At 37.5% G+C, this 23,332-nt stretch overlaps 1 protein-coding gene across 5 annotated transcripts in view; it reads left to right on the forward strand.

The window, feature by feature from the left end:
- frmd4a (FERM domain containing 4A) overlaps positions 1–23,332 on the forward strand; it is a 150,464-nt gene that overhangs the window by 35,429 nt on the left and 91,703 nt on the right. For 4 of the 5 annotated variants that reach the window (XM_066723720.1, XM_066723722.1, XM_066723721.1 and 1 more), the window contains exon 1: positions 16,689–17,358. The exons of the other annotated variant lie outside the window; for it this stretch is intronic. In XM_066723720.1, the coding sequence (XP_066579817.1) occupies positions 17,200–17,358 (159 nt within the window). In that variant the 5' untranslated portion in view covers positions 16,689–17,199. Of the gene's footprint in view, positions 1–16,688; positions 17,359–23,332 lie in introns of those variants that run through there. 5 annotated transcript variants of the gene reach the window in all.

Here is a 23,332-nt window from a genome sequence, read left to right on the forward strand (position 1 = left end):
TTGCTCAAGAAAGCCAGTGTGCTAGGGGGGTTAGTTTTTTTTTCCCTATTAAATGTGTGGAAAGACTTTTATGCCCACAAATATTTGTGAATCATTACATGAGTGCTGACCCTGGTTTCCTGTTTCCTGTGTGAATTGATTCCCTTGCTCCCCATAAACAGCAGCAGAAACCTTTGAAACCTTGATGGTTCTCTTCTCCTTTGGAGTTTATATGTGTTGTGGCATAAAAAAGAGATTGAAAAACAGGTCAAAGCAAATGTCTGTTTCATTAAAATCCTGTTTTGTTTTTTTTCATAGTATTACATTGTCTTGCACACTAGATCCATGCCCCAATGTGAAATTATTCTTGCAAACTAGATTCCTTAATATTTGTTATATTCCTGCAGTTTAGTGAGTCATTTCTATTGGTTAAAAGTGTTTTACAGTGAAAACAATAATATGAGAACATATGGACATCAGACTACAATTTAATTATATTATAAGCAGGTTTAAAAATAAACCACCCATTGCATAGCAAGTCTCCATTGACATGGTTTGTATTTTATTAGGCTAATCATTAAACAGAACTGCAGAAAGTGACAAAGCAAACAAATGGTGCATAATCTGTAATACTAAAACTAAGGATTTTGTTTTCCAGTTGACCTTTAATATAATAGTATAGAGGTGGACATTTCTGAATATGCATATAAGCTTTAGAAAAAAAAAAAAAGATATATTTAAAGTTTAAACCCAATGGATGGAAGATTACCTAGTCATGACTCCTCTTGTGTTCCTGGTGAAAGAGATTTAACTTACAGCTTGGTGATCTCAGATGTCACGTATTAGTTTATGATGCAGTTCTAGGTGATGAGAGTTTGGGAATTCTCACCACCTGAACAGTGTGTTTACATTTGGGGCACGTCGAGTATAACACTGCATTTCAGCACAGATTGCAGATCAGTCAGCCCCAGAAAATGACTAAACATCTCAGCAATGATACAATGTGGAAAATCAGTTCTTGCCTTTGGCTACACGTCTGGCAGTACTAGTACTGTATTTGTGATGCTATTGTTCTTGATAACATTGTTTACTCCGTGCTAGTTTAAGATGTTTCATACTTCAGATACCCTCAGCCTTAAGTTAGGATATTTTGTCATTCACAGTGTGGTCATAAGACCATAGGACATTTTTATCGCATTGTCTTAAAGCCAGTTAAACTTTATGGGCAATTAAAAGGATTTTTAATGAGATAATTAGGTGATCAGATCGTCTAAGGGCACTCCTAAGGTTAATATGTTGACTGACTGATAAAAGGTTACATCACTGTTTTATTTCTTCACAGAATATCAGATGAAACCTCAGAACTATTTCTACAGCCCTGAATTCTATAGTTCTATATAAAATCTTGTCTCTTACTTTTTGGATCGTGTGTGTTCGTTAGATAATCACAATCCGTGCAAATGAAGTGTGTGGTAGCATCATTATTTATTCCTATCATAATGTCATGATTCATTTAACACCAGAGGCATGAGATCATGTTCAAAGACACATCTCAGGTGTATGAGGCTTAGTTTGTCTGTAAAGGAGTAATGGACAGACTTAAACTGACAATGCACAGGAGTGACTTTATGGTTTTTAATGAATGCAGGAAAGCTACTTTATTAATGCAGGTGGCGGCTAATTGATAATGTGTTACATGAATATCTGTTCATACTTTGGTTTAAGTTCAGCATGGCAGGATTTGTGGCCTGCAGTGATTCCCTGTCTCATTCTTATTCCAGACGGCTTTAAAACAAAGGTAAATTGGTTGGAGCATCTCCAGTTTGAGGCACTCGCTAGATTCATTATTCTCCTGCTGTTCCACATTACAATTTTAAACGGAAATCACTTTTACACAGCATATGAGAAAATGTGCCGTCTGTGGGCTTGTCACAGCCCGGGTCTAAGACAATGCTGCCGATGCCATTGAAACTCCTTCGTTCAGGACATTTTCAAAGGACAGCAGGTGTTTCAGGCCCGATCGGACATCACCTGAAGAAGCAATTAGCTGCTCCATATTTTCAGGACATCTCATCCACATTTATAATCTGCCCATCTTTCTCTCTCTCTCTCTCCCCCACTCTTTCTCCCTCTCTCCAGAATAAGCAAGGCATTATTTTTTGTGTAAAGGAGTACAACTGGTTGTGCATTTTATGCTTGAGCCTACACATTTTTCCTAATTCATAAAAGACCATTAAAATAATTATGCATAATTAAAATGAGTCTTTGTATTCCTTATTAGGTTTCACTTAATTTAGAAGGTTACAAAAACAGTGTTTCGGAATTTATTACACTTATCTTTTATTGAATTGTATTTTATATCATGTTAAATGTTTGCGTATCTAATTGAGGAATGTGGACTACATTGTAACCAGGGCAGGGCAATCAAAATATCCAATATCTGTACTCTGGAGTTACAGCTGGGTGGGGAGTGTGTCAGTAGGCTGTAAACTCACCCACCAGAGAACAAATCTGTCACTGGCCTATTTTTTGTTTTACAGTCTCTATTTAATGATATACCTCAGCCCTCACCACCCAGCCGCAGTGTGTGTACCAAGTAAGACGCAACGTTATAATTAACCTCGTAAGTCACAGTGCCGGTATTAAAGGCCTCTACAGGAGAAATTAACAAAATAATGAAAAAATCTAAGATTCAGCACACATACATATGAAGTGTATAATAAGTGTGTGCATTCATATATATACCCACACACTTATTATAGCCTATGTATAGAAACAACCATTTGTGACCTCAGATCCCACAAGTGCCTTAATTATGACCTTCTCCCCCACAAAGGAAGCTTGTTCCAGTATTGGAAAAATAATCGGCTGCTTTATTTCTGGGATAGCAGCACTTAACTAAAGTCCTTTTAAAGGGGAAAGAAATCCAAATGCTTTGAGTTCGTTATTATACTGGGAATTGTGGAGACCAATCCTTAAACCACTTCAGAAAACGTCACCCGCAGCCGCAGAAATTCACCACAAAGCCACTATTTCCTGTTACCACTCGGCAGCTACCTCTTAATCAGTCACTTTGAACTGTCACATGGCAATCTGTGATTCTTTCCTGTAGAAAATTAGAAAACCAGTTTGCTAGTTATTTCAAGAATGACAATACTGACTGCTTCATAATAGATCCAGTAGTACTTTATTCAGTAAAGCTAATATTAAATTTAACTAATACCAAAAAAGAGTCACCAGTGGAGTTCTTGAAACTGCAAGGGGGATTTTATTTTGAAAATCAGGGCGGTCTCACATCAACAACCCTGTTAAGCACACTGGCATGCCACTTGGATTTATTTCAAGTATACATTTTAAGGTTATGATGATTTCGAGGGATTCTAAAATAATTAACCATTACAGATTTTTCAGCGGGGTATTCATATTACTGTGAAATGTAATTGAAATATGTCAGATGGGTGGGACATCTTTAATCCCACAGAGACTTTTGACTAGTGTCTGAGCTCACAAGATATGGTTTTGTGGCAGAATGAGACTGTGTCCATTTGGGTTTAAAATAGGCCTTGAAGATTATTCTGGGATTATTAATCTGGGATTGTATTATACAGTATCTTGCAATATATATTGTGTGATTAGCATAACTGGTCCAAACATTCATGTATGATAATGTAAGTAATATTTTGGTCATTCTGCTTCTTAATAATGGAGCGATATCCATTTTCTTTGGATTTCTTTTAAAATGACTAATCCAGTTACAAACAGGATCCCTAATGAGTCACCTTCTTCAAAACACTTTAGATTTCCTCATTGCTTGGCCGTGTTTGCCAAGATGTGCAATGCAATAACGGTGCGCCAGGCAAGGTCGTTTGTCTTATTTAAAACCTCCCCCTCGTGATGTGGCCGATCCACTCACAGCTGGTTCAGGGCGTGCGTCGGCTCTTCTGCCGAGTTTCTCGATAAAGACCAACAGACATGAAAGATGGTTCTGAGTATGGAGATGGCATTTCTCCACTGTATAGAAGATGATAAAGACTCCAACGGCCTCCCTGTGGAGAAGCTATTAAGGATTGTTAAGCGGCATCAAGGTTTCAAAGCCCCACACTGTTAATACATTTCCCGTTCCCATTCTGGTATTTCATTTGGCGATTTCTCACCTGGTAAAGAAAAAACATCCTGCTTTTACAAATGATTCATTATAAAATCCCTAATCGCTGCTATTATTTTAAATCGGAACATTTTTGTATTATTCTTTTTGCAGTGATTTAAACAGCAGTGCTTTTACCAGTTTCTATATGAAACCAGTTAAAGGTATAAAGGTTATTTCTATATCCTGCACTTGATTCATATGGAAATCTTTATTTACTCTAGCACTTAGACATTAGAAACTGCAGCCTGTGCTCCCAGCGCTGTGAATGAAGGCCTGTTTTGCCTGTAGAGGACAGACAGAGGAGGCTAGAAGGAGTTTCCACTGAAGACTATGGGGATGTCAGGGACTGCCTTTGGCAATGACTACAATGCTTGTACTTAATTTTGCAGAACACAACACATAGTTTTCACTCAGGAATAGTGTGTTGTTTAAGCACAAATAAATAGTCACCAGAAAAAACATTAATGTTGGGTTAAAAAAAAGGGTTTTATTAATCATCTGTCCCGTCTCATAAGCAAGTCTCAATTGTCTTCGGTTTGTTTCTGTTTTTAGTAGTCGACCTGTTTACAAAAACATATTGCTCCAATCACTATCTAATCATGTTTTATGCATTTAAATTTAGTTTTGTAACTTGGTCATTGTATTGTTGTTGTTTTTTTAAAGACAATTGCATGACAATAGTATCACCCCCCCATTGCTTAAGCAGTTCCACATGAGAAGGAATCAAAAATGGGTTTTACTTCTAAAGCCTTTAATCATTCACCCAGAGCTGCAGACCGGGGCTTAAATGGGTTATTTTAATATGACGTTGCTGCTGTTGCTATTTTCTTGTTTGGTTTTATTTTTGTGTAGTTTATCTGATTTGATTGCCTGACTGCTCTTCAGATCTGGTCCTCTGGCTGAGGGACAAGGGGTCTCTTGAATTGAAGATGAACTCATTGTTCACTTAACTGAATGGATGTAGTCCATACAGGTCTTCCCAAAAGGTTTCCCCCAAAGACCCTGTTAAACTATTTACATTGTGAAGAATACTAGTCTTAATAAATGTAGAAGTCCCTTCAATTGTATAATTTATATACACTTCTGCCTAACGTACAGTAGATCTGACAGAGCACTGAAACCTCCACAAGGAACTCCTAATGGACACCGAAAGCAGAAATCCAAAGATCTGACCTCCGATTGCTTTTGACAGAAAAGATGCATCTTAAATCCAGATGGGTTTGATGTGTACAAACTTGTGTAGAATGTATACGTTATGTGGTGCCTTTTGTGTAAGAAACCACTTAATACATTCTAGAGCTTTTATTATTTCCCACTCCTTGCCTATCAGCTGCTCTGGAATTTAGCAACACCTTCAAACAGTAGAGGTTGTTTTCTTTGTCAATTTTTCAATTTTAACCACCATTAATTATAGCTGGGCAATTCGGGTCATTATGGAATCAAAGACGTCATCTTCTCCTAACACATTCGGCATAATGAAATACTTGCATCATTTGCTTTTGAGGGTCATACAGTTTATCTTTCCTCTGTAAAACAGTTAATTGTGTCCTCGTTAAGTGGAGCAAGCTGTGTAATTGGTGTGTGAGGCGGGCCCTGCCGAAAAAGGCTTTTACAATATCCAGGGGTAATCTTGTGTACGACTTGGGGGCATTTTCTCTTTGTGCTCCAGACAGACACGGGAGAAAGCTGGGTGTGGGATTTAAAGTTAATCTCCACACCAGATGGCAAAACATCAGATATTCTTTTTGAGGTGCGTCACGTGACGTACTGTACAGCAAACCAGGAGATATACCCCCCACCCCCCCAACACACACACACACACACACACACACACACACATCCTCAGTCATGTGACGTGATATATACTCTCATGCCATCAGATTAGACCACTGACCTGGTTAAAATCCACAGCTACGAGAAGTGAGGTTGACATTTTTGGAACACTCTCCCCAGAAGCTGAATTTTCTACCACGGTGGCCACATCAGCAGAAGCCCTGCTGTGAGGGCTAGAGTTGAGAAGGGAAAGAGGAGCTCACACACACACACACACACACACACACACACACACACACACACACACACTCAGAGAAACACAGCTCAGTACAGCTCAGGATGAGTTGCTTAAAACTGTGGCTGTTTTTATTTTTTTCCAGCAGACCACATCATGAGTCACACAGCCTGACTGGAAAGCCCTCCTGTGCTGTTTGGCATTAGATGAGTCTGTAGTACTAGTGAAGCTTCCTTGGCTGAGGCGGCACACACACACACAGACAGACACACACACGCACTTTCTTCCAGTTGTGAAGGATGGTGGTACAGGCGGCTGTCACTCCCGGTAGAACCCGGAGACTTTTATTGAAACTGCCGTACGGGACTCTCAGGCGGAGCAGTGGAGAAAGGGTAAGGGATTGCTTTTCTCTCTCTCTTTCTCTCTGTGTCTGTCTCGTGGTGCCGGTATACCAACACAGATTATAAAGGGGTTTCTTTGCTTTTAATCCTCTGCTATACTATGAGATTGGCAAGAGAAGCATTAGGGGTCGGCAAAGCCTTTAATCTCTCTCTGCATAGTATCTACACTGCAGATACTGGCGCCTGTGACACAATAAAAGATGCAGCTCTCAAGTCGGCTTTAATTTATAGTTGTTTTTTTCTTATTGAAGGTGGAGTGTGACTTTCAGGCAGGATAATGTGATACATGGAGGCTCTGTTCTGTCATGGCTTATTCGGTGATAAGGAGAAAGCAAAGTCAAGCTTTTTAACTGAGAATATCTGCATTGCCTTAGTGCCATCTAAATGTAATGTATATATAATGCAGTGTCATGGATAGACTAACAAATATGTAGCTTTGTTTTCAGTGTGCATCGTTGTGTATTTTTATGAGGGAATAGGTACGAAAGATAAGTATTAAGTCACTATAAAATAATGTGATAGCCTCTTAGGGTTAGAATGTGCTGTGAATGTGACAGGCCAGTCAGTTTGAAGTGTTTCTTGTGATTATTATCTGCAAAACAAACATGTCTGTCTTTTAAAGACGATTGATTTGCTATAAATCAAAATGAGAGAGGAGGTTTACCTGTATTATCAAATAAATAAAATGAAGACTGTAAGCTCCCAGTCTGACATCTTCAGGATACCTTGCATAGTCCAAGAAGAATAGACATGCTTTAGAGAGACAGGTATTTATCTTTGGATTATCAGAAATCATTCTTCCTCAGTGAAGCTCAGAACAACATTACGAATCTGTGCTGCAGTTGGAAGCAATTCTTATTTGGAGGAAATGTACTATTTGTTTTTATGTGAATCCTGCTCTCATTAGAAATGTCCCAATTGTGTTTTAAAATAGCATCTTATACAGAAAGTTGCATTAATCACCATTCACAAAGTAAATTGAGTGTATGTTCGTTCATTACGCGCCTGTTCTTTCTCACTCATTTCAGAAAGTTCACTCAGTTTTGGAGGAGATAGCACTTTTCTAAACACCTAAAGCTTTATTATTTTTGCTCTGGCCATTTAACAAAAGCAAAGAATACACTGATTAATGCATATTTTATCTGTTCCTCAAGTTGAGATACAAATGTATGTCCCAGATAGTTTTCACGGCATATTGAATTACATCTAGAAAAGTTGTTTAATCTTTCACTGCCTTCCTGATTAACCAGCAGCTGTTGAGGAAGTAATGAAGTTTGTTATGTAATACAGCTAAATTTAATTTCCTGAGTCAACATATATTGATTGTGTTCTCATGTGGTTATACTGTAATGAACTACAAGACATATAAGCATCAGTATATCAGCTGTTTATATTGATGGCAGTAAAGTCTGTAATGCAGTGTTACTAGACTGTACAGTGCTTAACTCAAAGGATGTTGGGGGAAAATGAAATCTGAGTTTCGATGGACAGACATGACTAGATTTTTATAAATCAATTGCTTTACTCTTGTGTTATTATTTTCACAGAAAGTTATGTGAGGTATTTAATGTGCTTTAAATCCACCATATTGATCGAGGGAATACAGAATTTCTCACAGGCTTGAGGTTGTGTTGTGAATCTATTTACTATGTAATCGTAACTGAACTAGTTTTTCTCGACACTAGAAGAATTTCATTCATTGGGTATTCTGACATAACTATGGTGACCATTAAAGTTCTCAAGTACTTTTGGGAGACTGCAAAAAACTGTAAAAAGTGAAAATGTGTTATAATTAAAAGTCATTTTTAAGCCTAAAACCTAGGTGTTGCATATTTCTTGTTAAAAGTTTATTTGATTCCCAACCCATTTTTCAAAAACCTATAAGCAGCAAATTGTCAGATAACTTCAGAACAAAGTTAAATCCTAAGTTGATTTTTCATTTTTGGTTTTAAATGGTTGGAGAGGTTATCCAAGAGCTTATGTGTTAGTCTCAGTGCTTTGTGCTAATAGGCTGCCATCTGTCAAGGACGTGGTGACCGGATTAATTACTTCTTTTCTTCCTTGGATAGTGAGACCCTGCATCCTAACTAGATATAAACAATAAATAAGTAAAAATTGATTAACGTCATTCATTAATATAAACAAATCACTGAATAATATTCTTAATTTAATGGTGTGAAGGCTTTAGACTACAACCATGTGTAATAACATTTGTATAAATATATGTGCACGTATGTCATTTAAACATTTTAATTCTACATTTTTAATATGAGCAGACATTGTCATTTTTTGCCTGAGTGTTTGAGAAAAGGCAGCCGAAGCGTTTTCTTCAATAGTGATTTATTTTAGTGAGATGTGATTTGTGGCCAATAACAAACTTCACCATTAACAAAGATTTTATCAAAAGTGACTGATATTATTGGGTCATTTCTATGATGTGTTACCCGTAAAATGCCCCAAATGCCACTATACAAATTTGTCCTTTTGCTGAACGCCTGCTCCCTGCACAGCGCTGTGCTGCTGGAGCCGTTCTGCAGTGATTGAGCGATTTGAAGTAATGGGTTTAATTTGCACTGCTGCAAGATGGGGGGCTTTAACCTCCTGCCTTTGTGACAGCTCTGCCACCGTCTTATTTATTAACCAGCAGAGGAAGATTTATTCAAATAGGCATGGGGGTGCATTGTGGCTGAGTGTGAGATCTGCAACTCTTTCTTCTGTTTCTCTTTGTGCGCTGTTTCTTGCTGTATAATGGAACTTCCACAGAAATGGTTTTGTTTTGTTCTGCTGTTAGATTGTGTATATTGCCCATGAAACTTTTTTTTACCTTTTTCTTTTGCAGTACAGTGTTTTCACAATACATCTGTGGCATTGGCTGCTTTAAATAGAGCCTAAGATGTCAGTCCTGAATTGCATCATGGGATCCTGTCAAATGATAACTATTCTGAAAATGCGACCGTAGATGAAACTGTGAGGAGAGATACTGAAGATGTACTGTGAGGCCTATTTATTTTTTATCCTGTGTAACTCTTCATGCGTGTTGCTCTTTTCATAGCAGTTGTGACACACCAGACAGCGAGAATGCAACATCTTCTATCTTGCCTCATCTGAAGTGAATCTCTTTGAACTCCTTCTCTTCATCCTGTTCTGGTGTGTGTGAGCTCTGAAGCTGCCTGGCCTGGCCTGTTCGCAGGGCTCTCCTTGAAGACAAATGTCAGTCCGCCCATGCAGTCAGCAAAATGAGCTGTGCCTCCCTGTGATTAAACCCACACGGCGCATAGCACTTCAGCCACCCAGCTCCATTGCCACTCATCAGAACTGTAATATACTCCTAAAGATAACAAAGAAAATCCTTAATCAGCCATTTCTTATTTTCCTGTGGTTATGATTGTCTAATGGGCCCCCAAGGTCTTTATAATGTTTGAGCTGGGTCTTATTTGGTTAATAAGACTTGATCTGGCTGCATTAACCATAATAGTCTTGATCATTTTCTCTTTCCTTACATTGTAAACAACTGGAAAGCTTTATATACAATATAAAATACATACATTGGAACCTTAATAAATTACATTTCTAAAAATATTTTGATAACAGGCAAACGCCAAAAAATCTTCCATTCATTCTTAATTTTGATAGGTCTAAAACATCGTTATATGAATTGACAATTATTGAGCTCTTTAAAACCCAACCTCTGTATGACCTCTGGTACAAGTCATTACCAAGGAAGTAGATTTGCCCAATTACTTTTGGTAAGATAGTACATATAGGACAGATCTATATTTACCTTATTGGCTAATACCTCCCTTGTATTCCCTTCTATTCTTGACACAGTGGAGGAGTAAAAAAATAAATAAGTGTTAGATAAATGGTGGCAATAAATTTAACTTTTTTTAGCATTCGTAATTATTGTAAAACATTTGTACAGGTTTTGCCTCATTAACTGTGAACAGTGATGACTGGCATTATCCATTTAAATCTGCAGGGTTTTATTGCTGACTTTGCAATGTCTATGAAGCAAGGAAACATACATACAAAGATGAAAACTGCAATCAGATTTAGACAGTCAAAGATGTATTAGATCTTACATCTATTTCTTTCTATGTATGATTTTTTTTCCCCAAATATAAAAAGTGTATAATCTCCCTTTTCTGTCTTTTAAGGAACATGAGAAATTATTTCCCTTGCAACATGTTATCAATGAGATGTTTCAAAAGCTCCTTTGGCGTGAAATTAAATCAAGTTGCTTGAAAGACTCTAATTGTGTCCTGTTTCTGCAGAGCAGACAATAAAATCATAAAGGCGTGTTTGTGGAAGATACTAGCTTAGGCTTCATGCTAACCAAGATCATATATGTCTTGTCCTAAAGCACAAGTACTAATTGGTGCTCATTAAATTTAAACTTCACATCACCTACAATTAAAGCCAAGGGCAGTCTAAATTATGCCTGCTAAATGCTTCAAGCTATAGCCTAACCCTAGTTCATTAACTTGGATAAATTAATAATTTTCATCCTATGAGCTGGCAAAGGGGACCCTTTTTATTGATTTTGAGGTTGAAATTGTTACCTGGTTTATGGATGTCATATTTACCTGATTGTAATTGATGCAATAGAGAAACTTTTATGTCTACACAAAAAAATACTGAGAGATGTGGCAGAATTTTGTACGTATTTTAAATAAACCATATCATAATTTGACCAAACAAAATTGATGCATTGTGTCTTAAGCAACCATAGTTTTTCAGAGACAAAAACTTAAACAATTGGTTGAAACGTCTACCTCTACCCCCTTGTGAAGACGTCATGCGTGTTCTTAATGTGATGTTGTTCATTTTGATTAGCGTAGTCCTCGGTGCATTCTTTCTGTGTGTACTATCAAGGTCCCAATGGCTTTTAAATTAGCAACATTTCTCAGACTCTGGCTTAGGGCTACAGTCTCCCTAATCAGGATAATTAGGAAGGTCACAATTGCATTCCCTGGCTTACGTCAAAACTGTATAAACAATCCAATCCCATTATCATTTCCATCAACTGTCAAAGTTATATATGAGAAGAAGCCTTCTACAAAACTGGGTCAGCTTAAAATATGTTTATTAAAGACAATTCTTTATATTGTTCATGACAATCTAACCATAGCACTCAATTAATCAATGTAGCAGAGATAGTCAAAAAGTAATACGTTCAGTTTCTGAACTGAATAAAATACTTTCAGTTTTATTATCTCTACCTGAGCGTGACTCATTTTTAAACCCAACTCTTGATCTTGAACATGGCGTAGACAAAAACAATTCCAAACGTAATACAGAAAACAACGACAAAAACGTACACAATTACATTTTGCTTGTTTTCTTTTGCATGAATCTCATTTAAAACTCTGTCAGTAAGGGGAGGGAACAATATGAAACATCTGCAGTAAATATTAAGTCCCTTCAGTTGGCCATTCTTGTGTCAGAAATGTTTCCATCTATTTTATGACTGTGTTGAAAGCTATACTTGGTCTAACATATTGGTTTTTGGCTTTATTATAATCATCAAAAGCCACCCGTTGCCTGTGGGTGTGTGCTTTGAAATAGGAGCAGTGGGGCTGGAGACACTCAGAAGTGTTATTCAGACCAACTGGTCCTCAGTGGCGTGGGACAGAGGCTGGGAAAAATGTTTGCAACGTAATGGTATTCTTTCTGGCCTGAAGCATTGGGAGAGATTGCAATAGATTGCACATCTTCATCCACAATAGCTCTTAGACAAGCTTTCAAGGGTCTCCGACATTCTTAAACGCTTCATCGGTACCGTGCAAATCTACGGGGACAAAGTTTAATCAGGCGACACACTTTCTTCCAAGTTCTTGTGAAGATAGCATGTCTGTTTTTTCATCAAATTATCCCCTCACTTGTCTGATGGTTTGGGGCTTTAAATATAGAAATGTAAGTCTTTATCTGTGTATGATTCTTTTTACTCATACATTCTCTTTTTCTCATCATTAAAAGTGATTTTCTTTTCCCAGAAATTACCCTGATAAAGATGAGGGATTTCCTTTTGTAATGGCAGGAAACCGGGACCCTGAATTTCTGTGAACATTGAAACTCTTTGTCTGCGATGATCCGAACAGTGGACTGTGTGTTCTGGACTCGCCTGAGCAAAGACAGGCCGATTCAAACAAGGTCTACTACAGCATGAGTCATATTTATCTAAATCGGGGTTTTAAAGCCTCCATTCATTGCCCCACTATTAGTTCTCCAGTAGTTTCAATAAAAGTATTCTGTCTGTATCTCTGTGATATGGTGTGAGATAGTGCCTTTCTTTTCCTGCCCCCATGTTGTTTCTGCTCACTTAGCTTGCTAAATTGTGGGATTGTAGGTTTTATTTTAATCCTCATTAATATGTATGGTAAAAAAAAAAGCATATAATTAGCCTATATTTAAAGTAGGTCAACAACAAAATTATGCAAAAATAGGTTTAAGATCTTTGAACACAAGATAGTATTGCTGTGACACAGAGTGTTAACTTCTTATGGTCCTGACTTTCTCTGTTTTGCTGAACAGCTTTTATTTATTTATTTTTTATTGATCCTATCTGTATTTGTATGTCATTTTTATTCCCATGGGCACCTTGTAGGAAAAGGGGATCCAAAAAAGCTTTTAGGCAGAAAATATACATATTGTATGTCTCCTTAGAAAAAAGATGAGAAGCAGCTGTATAGTTTTACTCATTTAAACAGTTCCTTATGTGCAGTAATGCCATGCCTATGGATTTTTCTTCCTTTCTCTCCTTCTTTATATTCTTCTATATGTAAATATGTTGTAGCTTTACAAATACAGGTATTATAATTTGTATTAGACTTTAAAAGGTATAGAAAAGTAGAGATTGGAAAAGAGAGAGAAGGAGTAAGAACCACTAAATTCCAATTAATCTCTCTGGTGTTAAGATAATGAGAGCAAATTGTTGTTGTCTTTTGCTGGTGTGCTCTTGTTTTGGAGCTCCTCAATTTAAAAAAGCAAAAACACAATTGAAAATGGTGCAACTGGTTTAAAATGCAATCAGCATCATTTTTATTCTCACCAAAGGAGCCGTGTTGATCAACCGGTCAATTGAATGGGTTTTTGTATTCCCAAAAGACAAAAGCACAGCAAATGAAAAGTTAATGATAAATGGTTCTCTGTTTTATCCAAACCTGCCTTTGCAAGATCAATTACTTTCTCCAGGGACTGAGCTTCTTAGCGTAGTACTGAAATAATATTTGAGGATCAGTCACTGAACTAGATTTCTTGCAATAATATGTGTTTCAGTCCCGTATAGTGCAGTTTAGTCTGACTGTGCTACATTAATCAGTATTATAAGAAATATGGAAATTGAAAAAAGCCAAAGTTATTTAATTCAAACACTGGTAAACACATCATCGGCATAATGGTTGTTCAATATCAAGGCAGCACCCAGCATTCCCAGTGCTTTCTATAGACATACATTCTGCCTTTGAGGAGTCATTTATTGCTATCAGTTCTGTACAGTTGTTCTCTGCCTGGCGATGGTATTACAGTAGCTCGTCTACTGCCACACACTGAGAGTTATCTGTGGGAATTGAAATGTTGCCATAGTTTCTGAAAACCCTGGATGACGGGGCTGCGAAACTGTGACGCTGTGTCCCAAGTCAAGGATCAACACACTCAAATAGACATTTCTATTATTACAGAAAAAGTTAGTTTCTAAATAGATTTTTTTTATAATTAGATCAGACCAGTAACTTTTGTTAGCTAAATACCCTCATTGTTATTGTAGTTCCTATTGTAATGTTGTGGTGTAAAGTGATTTATAAGTACAATTAAGCTCATTTGATCATCTAATGTAGTTATTATTTTTGAAGCTGTTTTAGATACTTGGGGAGGCCTTCATTTATGAATATATATGAACATATTCTTACTAATTAATTTACAACTTTTAAGAAATATGTGAAGTCTTTGGCAAAATTAGTTTTCATCAACTTTTAAGGGCATTTGTTAATTCAAAAAGAATACATGACTACCCTTCTGCACAGGGGAAAACTTTCACACTAGGTCAATGCATTCCATGAACTTTCCCAGGGTTCTGCAGACCTTATATACACAGAGTCCTGGGAACATCTTTCAATTCCAAATATTTGCAGCTTCCCTAAATGACACTTTGCAACAGGAGTGCTTTTGCAGATTCACAGGAATTCTGACTTCTACTCGCAAAGATGTTGTTTTTAAAACAAATGCTTATTCTTGTCAGCATGATTTACTCTGAGAAGCTGTATTTTTGTCTCCATAATATTGTACTACATGTTATAAACAGAAAGTCTCTATCAATGCGCATTGCATTAAACATGTAGGGTGTTATTGAGTAAAGAAACACTTAAATGGAACAAGAAGGGGTTAACAACGCTGAAGTGCACTTCTCTTTAAACTGGCCCTTGAAAAGGACAATAAAACAAGGCTTGTAATTGCTGAACAATCCTGTTGAGCAAGGTACTAAATAGAATAGTAAGACAATACTAATATTTTAATGGTTGGACAAATTGGTGTTGTGTTGCAGACGATCTCCATCAGTCAAGAGAACCTGCACATACATCCTCCAAATTCCCAGCTCCAGCTGCTTTTCATTTGAACACCAGCGTGCCTCGACTCTCCTAATGGGGTGTTTATAAGCAGTTAACTGTTTAGGGTTTTTCCTGCTTTTTCTCAATGTTATTATGATGAGTTGAGGCTGAGGGTTTTATGTCTGCCAGTTCCCATGGAGCGGTCCCATGTCAATACCCCAATAAATATGCCACTTGGAGAGATGTGTTTAATCAGCATTGAATGTTTAAACTCATTTGAGCAAATTGTGTATTGATTTGCAGAAACAGTGTGCTCAAAATACTGAAATGGGCCAGTGGTGAAACCCCTTTCATGGGACACATTGTGGGCACCCCAACCTTCTTGAATGAGAAAAAGGTACATGTTTTGTTGTTAATGATCTGCTACCATGCCCTTACTGAGAAAAGTTGCACACCAATTGGACTAAAATGAGTTTGCATGTGTTTCTATAAAACAGGCTTGAAACTGGCCTAGTTTCGATGACGAAACGTGTTTTCTGAAGATCAAAATAATCAAAAACACAATGCAAACACAAAACCGATGTATTTTAAAGGTCATAATTGTTAACGTTGCCCCAGATGTTGTCCTTAACAAAGAAAATAAGCAGAGGCTTGTCTCAGCAGGGCACAAGCTTGTGCCACGAGAAGAAATTCCACTGTGGCTCCTGTGAATGCTGAAGACGGCCATGTTAAAAGTTTGTAAACGACTTTCAGCTCTATCTTTCAAATTCTTATGTGTCATCTAGCACATAACAGAAACATCCCTCATTTGTTTGATGAATTACTGGATGCGATAACATGCTCACAGAACCAATTAGGAATTTATAATAGTTATTTCAGAGAAATTGAGTTAGCCTTACAATTTCTGAAGTAGACATCAGGAAGGGCATAATTAAGATATAGTACTTATCATAAAAGACCCATGAGGGGAGTCAGTCTGGCTGGTAAACGTAGGAACAGTTTTAAACTCTTATGTATATTTATGGGGTAACTATAAATGTGCCCGTTCTTGACAGAATAGAGTTTAATATGATAGACATAGAGATCATTAATAAGCTGTTTCCGCACATATTGTTAATGTAGTATAAATAGTAGCCATTTGTCATATTAATCATAGTATCATCATGAAATATGCTATTCACTCTGGCATCTGTCAAAGGCCACCAGGGTATCAGCTTTTGCTACTAGTGCAATCCCACATATTTTCAGCTGTTCGATCAGAAGAATGCAAAGATACAGATTGGATGGTTCAGTGTGGAATTTCTGAAAGTCTTTTCAAACGTTAACCCTTCACTAGACAGCAGAAGCTCCAGACATTTGAAGCAGGACGTGCTTGCATTTTATTTTCTCTTAAGATATCTTGCACTCTAATCTCCAGTTTTGGTTATTGACACTTTCCGAAGATGGCTTTTCCCACAGGTTGTGTTCAAAGTCCTGGTTATTTGAAACGTGGAGACTTGTGTGTCTGTGGCATTGAGAGGGTTAAGCAGCATAACAGAATGTCCTGGGAATGTTGGCACTGAGGCAACAGGCTTTTTTTAAGACTCTGGACGAGATCCCAGCAGACTAAAGAAACTTGTAAACTCTCTCAAGATGCTAAGTTTGTTCCTCTGTTGTCTTTTAGAAAGCCAAGAAGGGAGATAGTGTATCATGTAGCTGCAGTGTTGTGCGTGTGGACGTCTGATTATCTTCAGAGGCAGGGAAGGACACCTCGCCTACTCCCGAAAGGATTGACCGTATACATGAAGCATTAGATCTCAGATGAATCGTAATCCTCAGAACTAACAAATAGAAAAAGTAGTTCCTTTGGCTCTGTATATTCCTTTGTGGGATTGTTTTTCTAATGCATTTCGACTGTCATTCCCAATTGGGTTTCCTACAGCTGGAGTAGAAGGACAGTTCAGGAGGCACTTTTTTGTCGACTGCGTGGGAGAGAGCGGTTACATGGGGTTGCCCTAAATTGGAGCGAATCCCTGCGTAAACTGAAATACAGGCTTTCTCTGCAAACTCGCCCAGGTGTTAGGTTTACACTACCTGTGGAATTTACCTGGCTGACAGCGATACCCTCACTATCCAGTTGCAATGGAGGCCATGTTGATTGGCTTTGAAGATATCTTCTTTAGCAGAGAAGGCCTGCTGTGGAATCTGACTTCCCAAGCTCTGAGGCGGTGGCGGATTATGAACCTGCGGGCCTTGCACCTGATGTTCCGACCCAGATGTATCTCGAGAGCGGTGTACCAGGTGGGGACAAAACTGCTACATTTACTGGACATGTCAGCAGTCCGTTAGATAAGAAGAGGGCCTGAATTTAATACAGGCAGTAAGCCAGCTTCTGACTTTAAATAATGGGTTCTGATGTTATGACAAATTAATGATAAATTATTATTATTTATGTCTAAGGAAGTTGCTAACTTGGGATTAGATTGTGAATGTTTTTGGTTATTCTGGCTCGTAGCCTTCCACTTTTCCCAATAGACAGATAAAAATGATCTTACTCTTTAGTCTAAATTAAAAGAAAGCCGTTGCACAGCTAAAGTTATTTCCTGTGTTGGTTTAGAATAAGGCAGTACACTTCATTTTCTATTCTGTATGAGTTTTACCATGTTTAAATCAAGGGAAATCTTTAATATAGTATATATGTGTATGGAAGGGACTTCTGTTGTAAATTATACACGTCTTTGTTAAGTCATATGCAGCAGTTTTTCGTGATGATGACAAGCATTATAGTAAATGTGAAAAGTTCATTAGAAAATGACAGGTCTTTTTTCTATTAAAATCCATGTTCAAAAAAAGAAAAGTAAGGACACCCTTTACTTTCAGAGCTGGAATGTATTGTTGCAGCTTTATTGTCATTTGCACATCTTTTTTATATTTCCAGAAACAGAATCACACCCCGAGAACCAGCCCTAGCATTTTTTCTCATTGTGAATTCAAGCCTCGTACAGAAAGGGCAGTTTTGGTAAGGTTTTCGAAGACAGATATAGAGATCCTAAAGATTAAAAGAAAGGTTCTTAAATTAGGAGGAATCCCCAAGTGAAACATCTAAGAGTGTGTGCAGTTGAAAGTGATACACCATTGAATAATAAACACTCTCCCACTCTCCGCTTTAGGCTTTGAGACGGTGTGGATAGAGTTTCTCCAGAAGATGTACCGGGGGTCTTAGTTCAGGGGGTCAGCAGCAGGTAGCAGACAGCATTATTGACTGTCTAATTTGCGCAGATTAGTTCTTGTCATTATCTTCTGATCTGCCATCTCCATCCATAACTACATCTTCGAGAGCTTGGCGTCAAGTAATAAGACCTGCCTGTGGTTTCATCATGAATTCTGACAGCTGAGACTCACAAGACCCCAGCTGATTTGTATGCATTGAACAATCTGGGTTGCAGTCTCTGTGTGCATGATTATTTTGTGGAGCAGGCAAAGGAGAAGGAGTCAAAGAGAGAAAGAAACGGGATGAATTCTCAGCTGTAAGTTTGGGAGAAGTGGCAGAAGAGATACGATTCAAAGGTTAATATTTCAGTGTCTTTCCTCAGCATCTCCAGATATTAGGCAGAGTATGAGATACGTGGCGGTGGTGTCTGTTGTGCAGCGGGAAGAGTTTATTGCTTTTGCAATGCAGATCAGTGTACGTCCAGGGGAGTCATAAAGACGCGTCTCTGTGGACGGCTGCAAAACCATTTAGGATGTCAGTTCGCTTGCATATAAACCATTCATGAACGCCTAATTGGAGGATGAAGGTTATTTTTTAATTATTTTAATAAATAATAATAACAATAATGGAGACATTTTACTACAAAAATTGCACTGTAAGGGCCATTAAAAGGGTAAATAAGCCTTCATTTTGAAGTTTATTTGAATGGTTATTATTGCAGCAGGGGAAGGCCTCCTGTGATTAATTGAAGCCTCTCTTGGTCTTGTTGAAGTGTAAGCATTTCACTGTAGGGTGTGTACAACCGAACAAGAGGAAGCATAAATTATGCTCACTGTGGGTAGAGACCTAATCAAGAAAGGGGTCAGCGCCTCCGTCTCTGGGACGGGGAAAATTCCAAGGCTTGAATCACATTTTAACAATCCAGTTTCCTTTATTAGGCTGTCTAATGCAACTTCCAGTGCTCCGTTATTGGCACTGACCATGTAGTTCACAGGCTTTATGGCTTTGGCTCAACAATCTCAAAAATACATGTTGTCTGGCATTAAACACTAGTCTGCAACCAGAGCCCAGGGGACATACTTCACATACATATCCTCTAACCCAAATCCAGATTGTGTTCATAATCTGCATATTCTCACAACACTCAGCCCTGTCGTTTTTTTGCCCCCTGTTTTTTAACGAATGAATGAAAATACGTAGAACTGTCATTCCCACAGGAATACACCTACCCGCTCACTGAACTTTATCCCAATTAGATGTTTTGCTGGCTTTCACAGGAAAATGAACATCAGAATTCACAGGCCTTGATCTACCCACAGAGTGCATGTGTTGCTGGACAAAAACAAAAACAAGAACAAGAACGCCAAGAGGGGCAGGAGCTGGAATTGTACTTGTGGCGAAGTTTTCCTCGCTGAGGCTGTGACATTTATACGGCATAGATAGGGAAAGCAATACCGCGTAACGCCAATGTAGTTTATAGGCTGATTAATTTTTATCTCTTTGTTCAACTTGAGACTTCATGGTATCTCCTGTCTATGTGGAACATCTAAATGTGTGCATGGAGACATTTACAAAGGTCCTGAAATCTGCTAACTTGAAAACCTCCAATTTCCTCATTGAAAAGCCTTAGAACAGAATTATTGTAAAGCTCAACCCCTCTAAGCTGATAATTGTAGGCTACTGGAGTGATTGGCTGTGTGTGAATATTGCACTGTAGAAATAGGAACAATCGTACAAGTTTCTGTCGAATACATCAGCAAATATTGGGTGGCAAGGAATGAACAGTGCGTATGTTTCTCTTTTTTAATATTGCTTTATGCCTTCCCACATTATGCTAAGACCCAAGTATTATACGTCTCTTTTACTCCTTTTCGTAGAGCTATGAATCATATGGTATGGGTAATATGAACAGGCATTTATAGTGTAATGTTAGATTTAATCCACAGTAATCTTACTATAAATCCTCAACATCTCTTTTATGATTTACTGTGCCAGTGCAGAGAAACTCCTTAAAACTATACGACAGTCCTGAAGTGCAAGGGATTGTTTTTTTTTTTTTGGTATCAAATCCTTTAATACTCACTCAACATAAAACGACTTTTCTCAAATATATATTTTTTGAGGTCACTAGGACTGTTAAAACCGTGGAGAGTATGGGGTGCTTTTACTATCTCTGCCCACTTGATGAATTTGCAGTTTATATGCTAAAGTGCAATATAACGGCCAGTATTTTCGCCAACAAACATTTTTCATTGATTGTGGCGTCTTTACCATCGGTGATATGTGGGGCTCTGGTGCAGGAGAGATTCTGGGTCTTCTGGTTTTCATTCTAGTGACCTTCAACAACTGATTGAAGACGCATACAACCCACATGACAAGTCCACAGATGGAAACCACGGCTCTAATGGTTAATGAAACAGGCTCTGCAAGGTCTGTTTCTGTGTGTTCACTCTTCGTGTAGTTATGCCATTTTTTATCTGTGTGATTATATAAATGCAAACAATTGTTTTTTATCATATTTAATCTTGTTTTGTGGAGGAATGCTAATGAATCCGGTTGTTAAAAGAAGGCAGTGCGTGACAGGGAAGCGTGCATCTTTACAAAAAAATAACAATTTCCCCACCTCCATTTTTTAGTTCCCTCTTCAAATCAGGAGCTATTTCACAAGTTTAGTTAACACTAGCATCACATTGTCAAACTGCAGGTGAAATGATCAAATGATTGCATGTTCCATTACAAAGCACAAACCTGCTAGAATGATATAAACCTTAGTAATTGTCATTTTTTCAGCAATCATTTGTGGGATATGAAAAGATACCACAAGAAATGGTTTGTGTGTGTCACAACATTAAATAATTTGTTCAAATATAAATTGTTTCATTGTAAGCAGCCGTAATCTACAATAGTATTAATAGTTGCATGTCACAGTAATATAGTAGGAGTACAACAACATTCATTTGCAAGTAGATATTATGACTTTTGACCATTGTAATATGGACATAATATTACTACTACTACTACTACTAATAATAATAATAATAATAATAATAATAATAATAATAATAATAATAATAATTCCATGTATTGGATTTCCTTTAAGGGATTTTTAAAGCATGGAGAATCCTGACTCTTGGGAAATATTCATACAGTACCTGTTTATTTATAAGATTCTCTATTTTCATTCTCCGTCTACTATTTGCAATAATATTTAGATGTTGCTGACCTGACCAGGTCCCTAGTGTAAAACTACAATAATCGACCCCTCTAAAACTTAAAACATATTTTTCTTCCAAGTGGAGTGTTATTATTTATAGGATTGTGTTTTATTTTAGTTTTTATTTATTGTTTTTATTAAGGGGAAATAACCATATTTAGCTTTAGAAATGCTGTGCAATTTTCTAATTTGTTTACCATCACCCTTGGCATGTTTCTGTTATGTGTTTTGTGTAACCGAGTCACTCAAGGGCAATTACAGAAAAATATTGTGATCGTAAAGTCGTCAGATACCCTTTATTCAGCTGTAGATTAATTACTGTTTATATTAGCCTGCTGGAAACCAGTAGGGATTTTTTGGCACTTTGCACTTCATTTTATCGAATGCTTCTGTGAAAAACTGTGAGCATTTTATTTGTGATGGTTCATTTCCATCTGACCTGAGGAAGTTATTGGTGATAATTTATATTTTGAGATAAACAGTCTTGCTAATGATGGGAAAATATAAACCCAGCTTGGCCTGTGTTGCACCACATGGCAAGGGAAATGGAGGGGAAAAGCTTTGCGTTGAAAATAAATTAAACATGTTCCCAACTGGATATAATCCCACACGTGAGGACTATACATTTGTTGAATTAGCAACACATTTTCTAATTTGATGGTGGTTGTGTGACTATGTTGACTATGTATTATTTCTATGTTTGTTTGTTTGTTTAGTATTTTCCAGAATTCATTCCTAGAAAACCCTGTAGTTTGTGGTCTGGAAAAGGTTGTAAATATTGTAATTCTGCAGTTAGAGCAGTATGATTTTAAGGAAGAGTATTCGGTGGGAATTTTAATAATTGTTTTAGCACTACTAATACTGGTCCTCTGAATAGGTGGTGTAATTATGCATTTTGCATATGGATGAATAGTTTTGACTCCATCAAGAGCTGTATGCAGTAATGGTGATGTCAAGTGTAACTAATGGAGCTTGCCAAGAAAACATGATCGCTTCCTCGTAGTGGCGATGTGAAGAGACATTAGCACTTCGCTGGATTGAGGGCCATGAACTGCAGAATGCTTGGACCGCGTGTCACAGTATTTGGAATGGCATGTATTTTAGGGCTGTGCCAACACGCCTTGAGATGTTTTTGTCCTCACAACGTTTTTTCACCCCTGCTGCTACCATCGGATGCTTTAATCATACATTTGTATTCAGTGTATTAATATAATTACTAGCACAACATGATGTTTTCTATAAGTATGCAATACATGTTTGCAAGTTGGTGACCACACAAACCTTCAAACCTAATTTTTAAAATAATTGCAAACCACATTTGTAATTCTGTATTATTTATAGATAGATGGAATGGTGTTTATATATTACTGCTTATATATATTCAGTGTGGTATATGTTATAATGAATTACAGATTTAGTTGGATTTTTTAAGATAAATGTGTTGGGGCGACCACATTTATGGGGAACACTGCTGATAGGATAAACATTAATAACTTTAATTGCTCGGCTCTGCCCTGTATTCCAGACTTCATTTATCCCCTTGGAATAAACTGCCACTGGATTTATTTCTGCATTTCTCAGCACTGGGGTATCCCTCAGTATTATAAATCTTCTGGGATTATTCTCACAAGTAGGTGATCATACATTCCATGGGGACTCCACAGGGTTTTAAAAGACTCAAATGAAATCCTGCCATGGATTAGTCCCGTAAAGTATAGGTGGATCAATGCTATCCTTTGTTAATATCACTTGAAACTTTGCTTTAAGGGATCCTATATTTCCCTGCATTTAAAATAGCAATTTTTTTCATTTTCAAAAATCAGATGCAATTTCCGTCTCTTCACAGCAGA

The sequence above is a fragment of the Amia ocellicauda genome, chromosome 15 (assembly GCF_036373705.1).
Source record: "Amia ocellicauda isolate fAmiCal2 chromosome 15, fAmiCal2.hap1, whole genome shotgun sequence".
NCBI classification, from domain to species: Eukaryota; Metazoa; Chordata; class Actinopteri; order Amiiformes; family Amiidae; genus Amia; species Amia ocellicauda.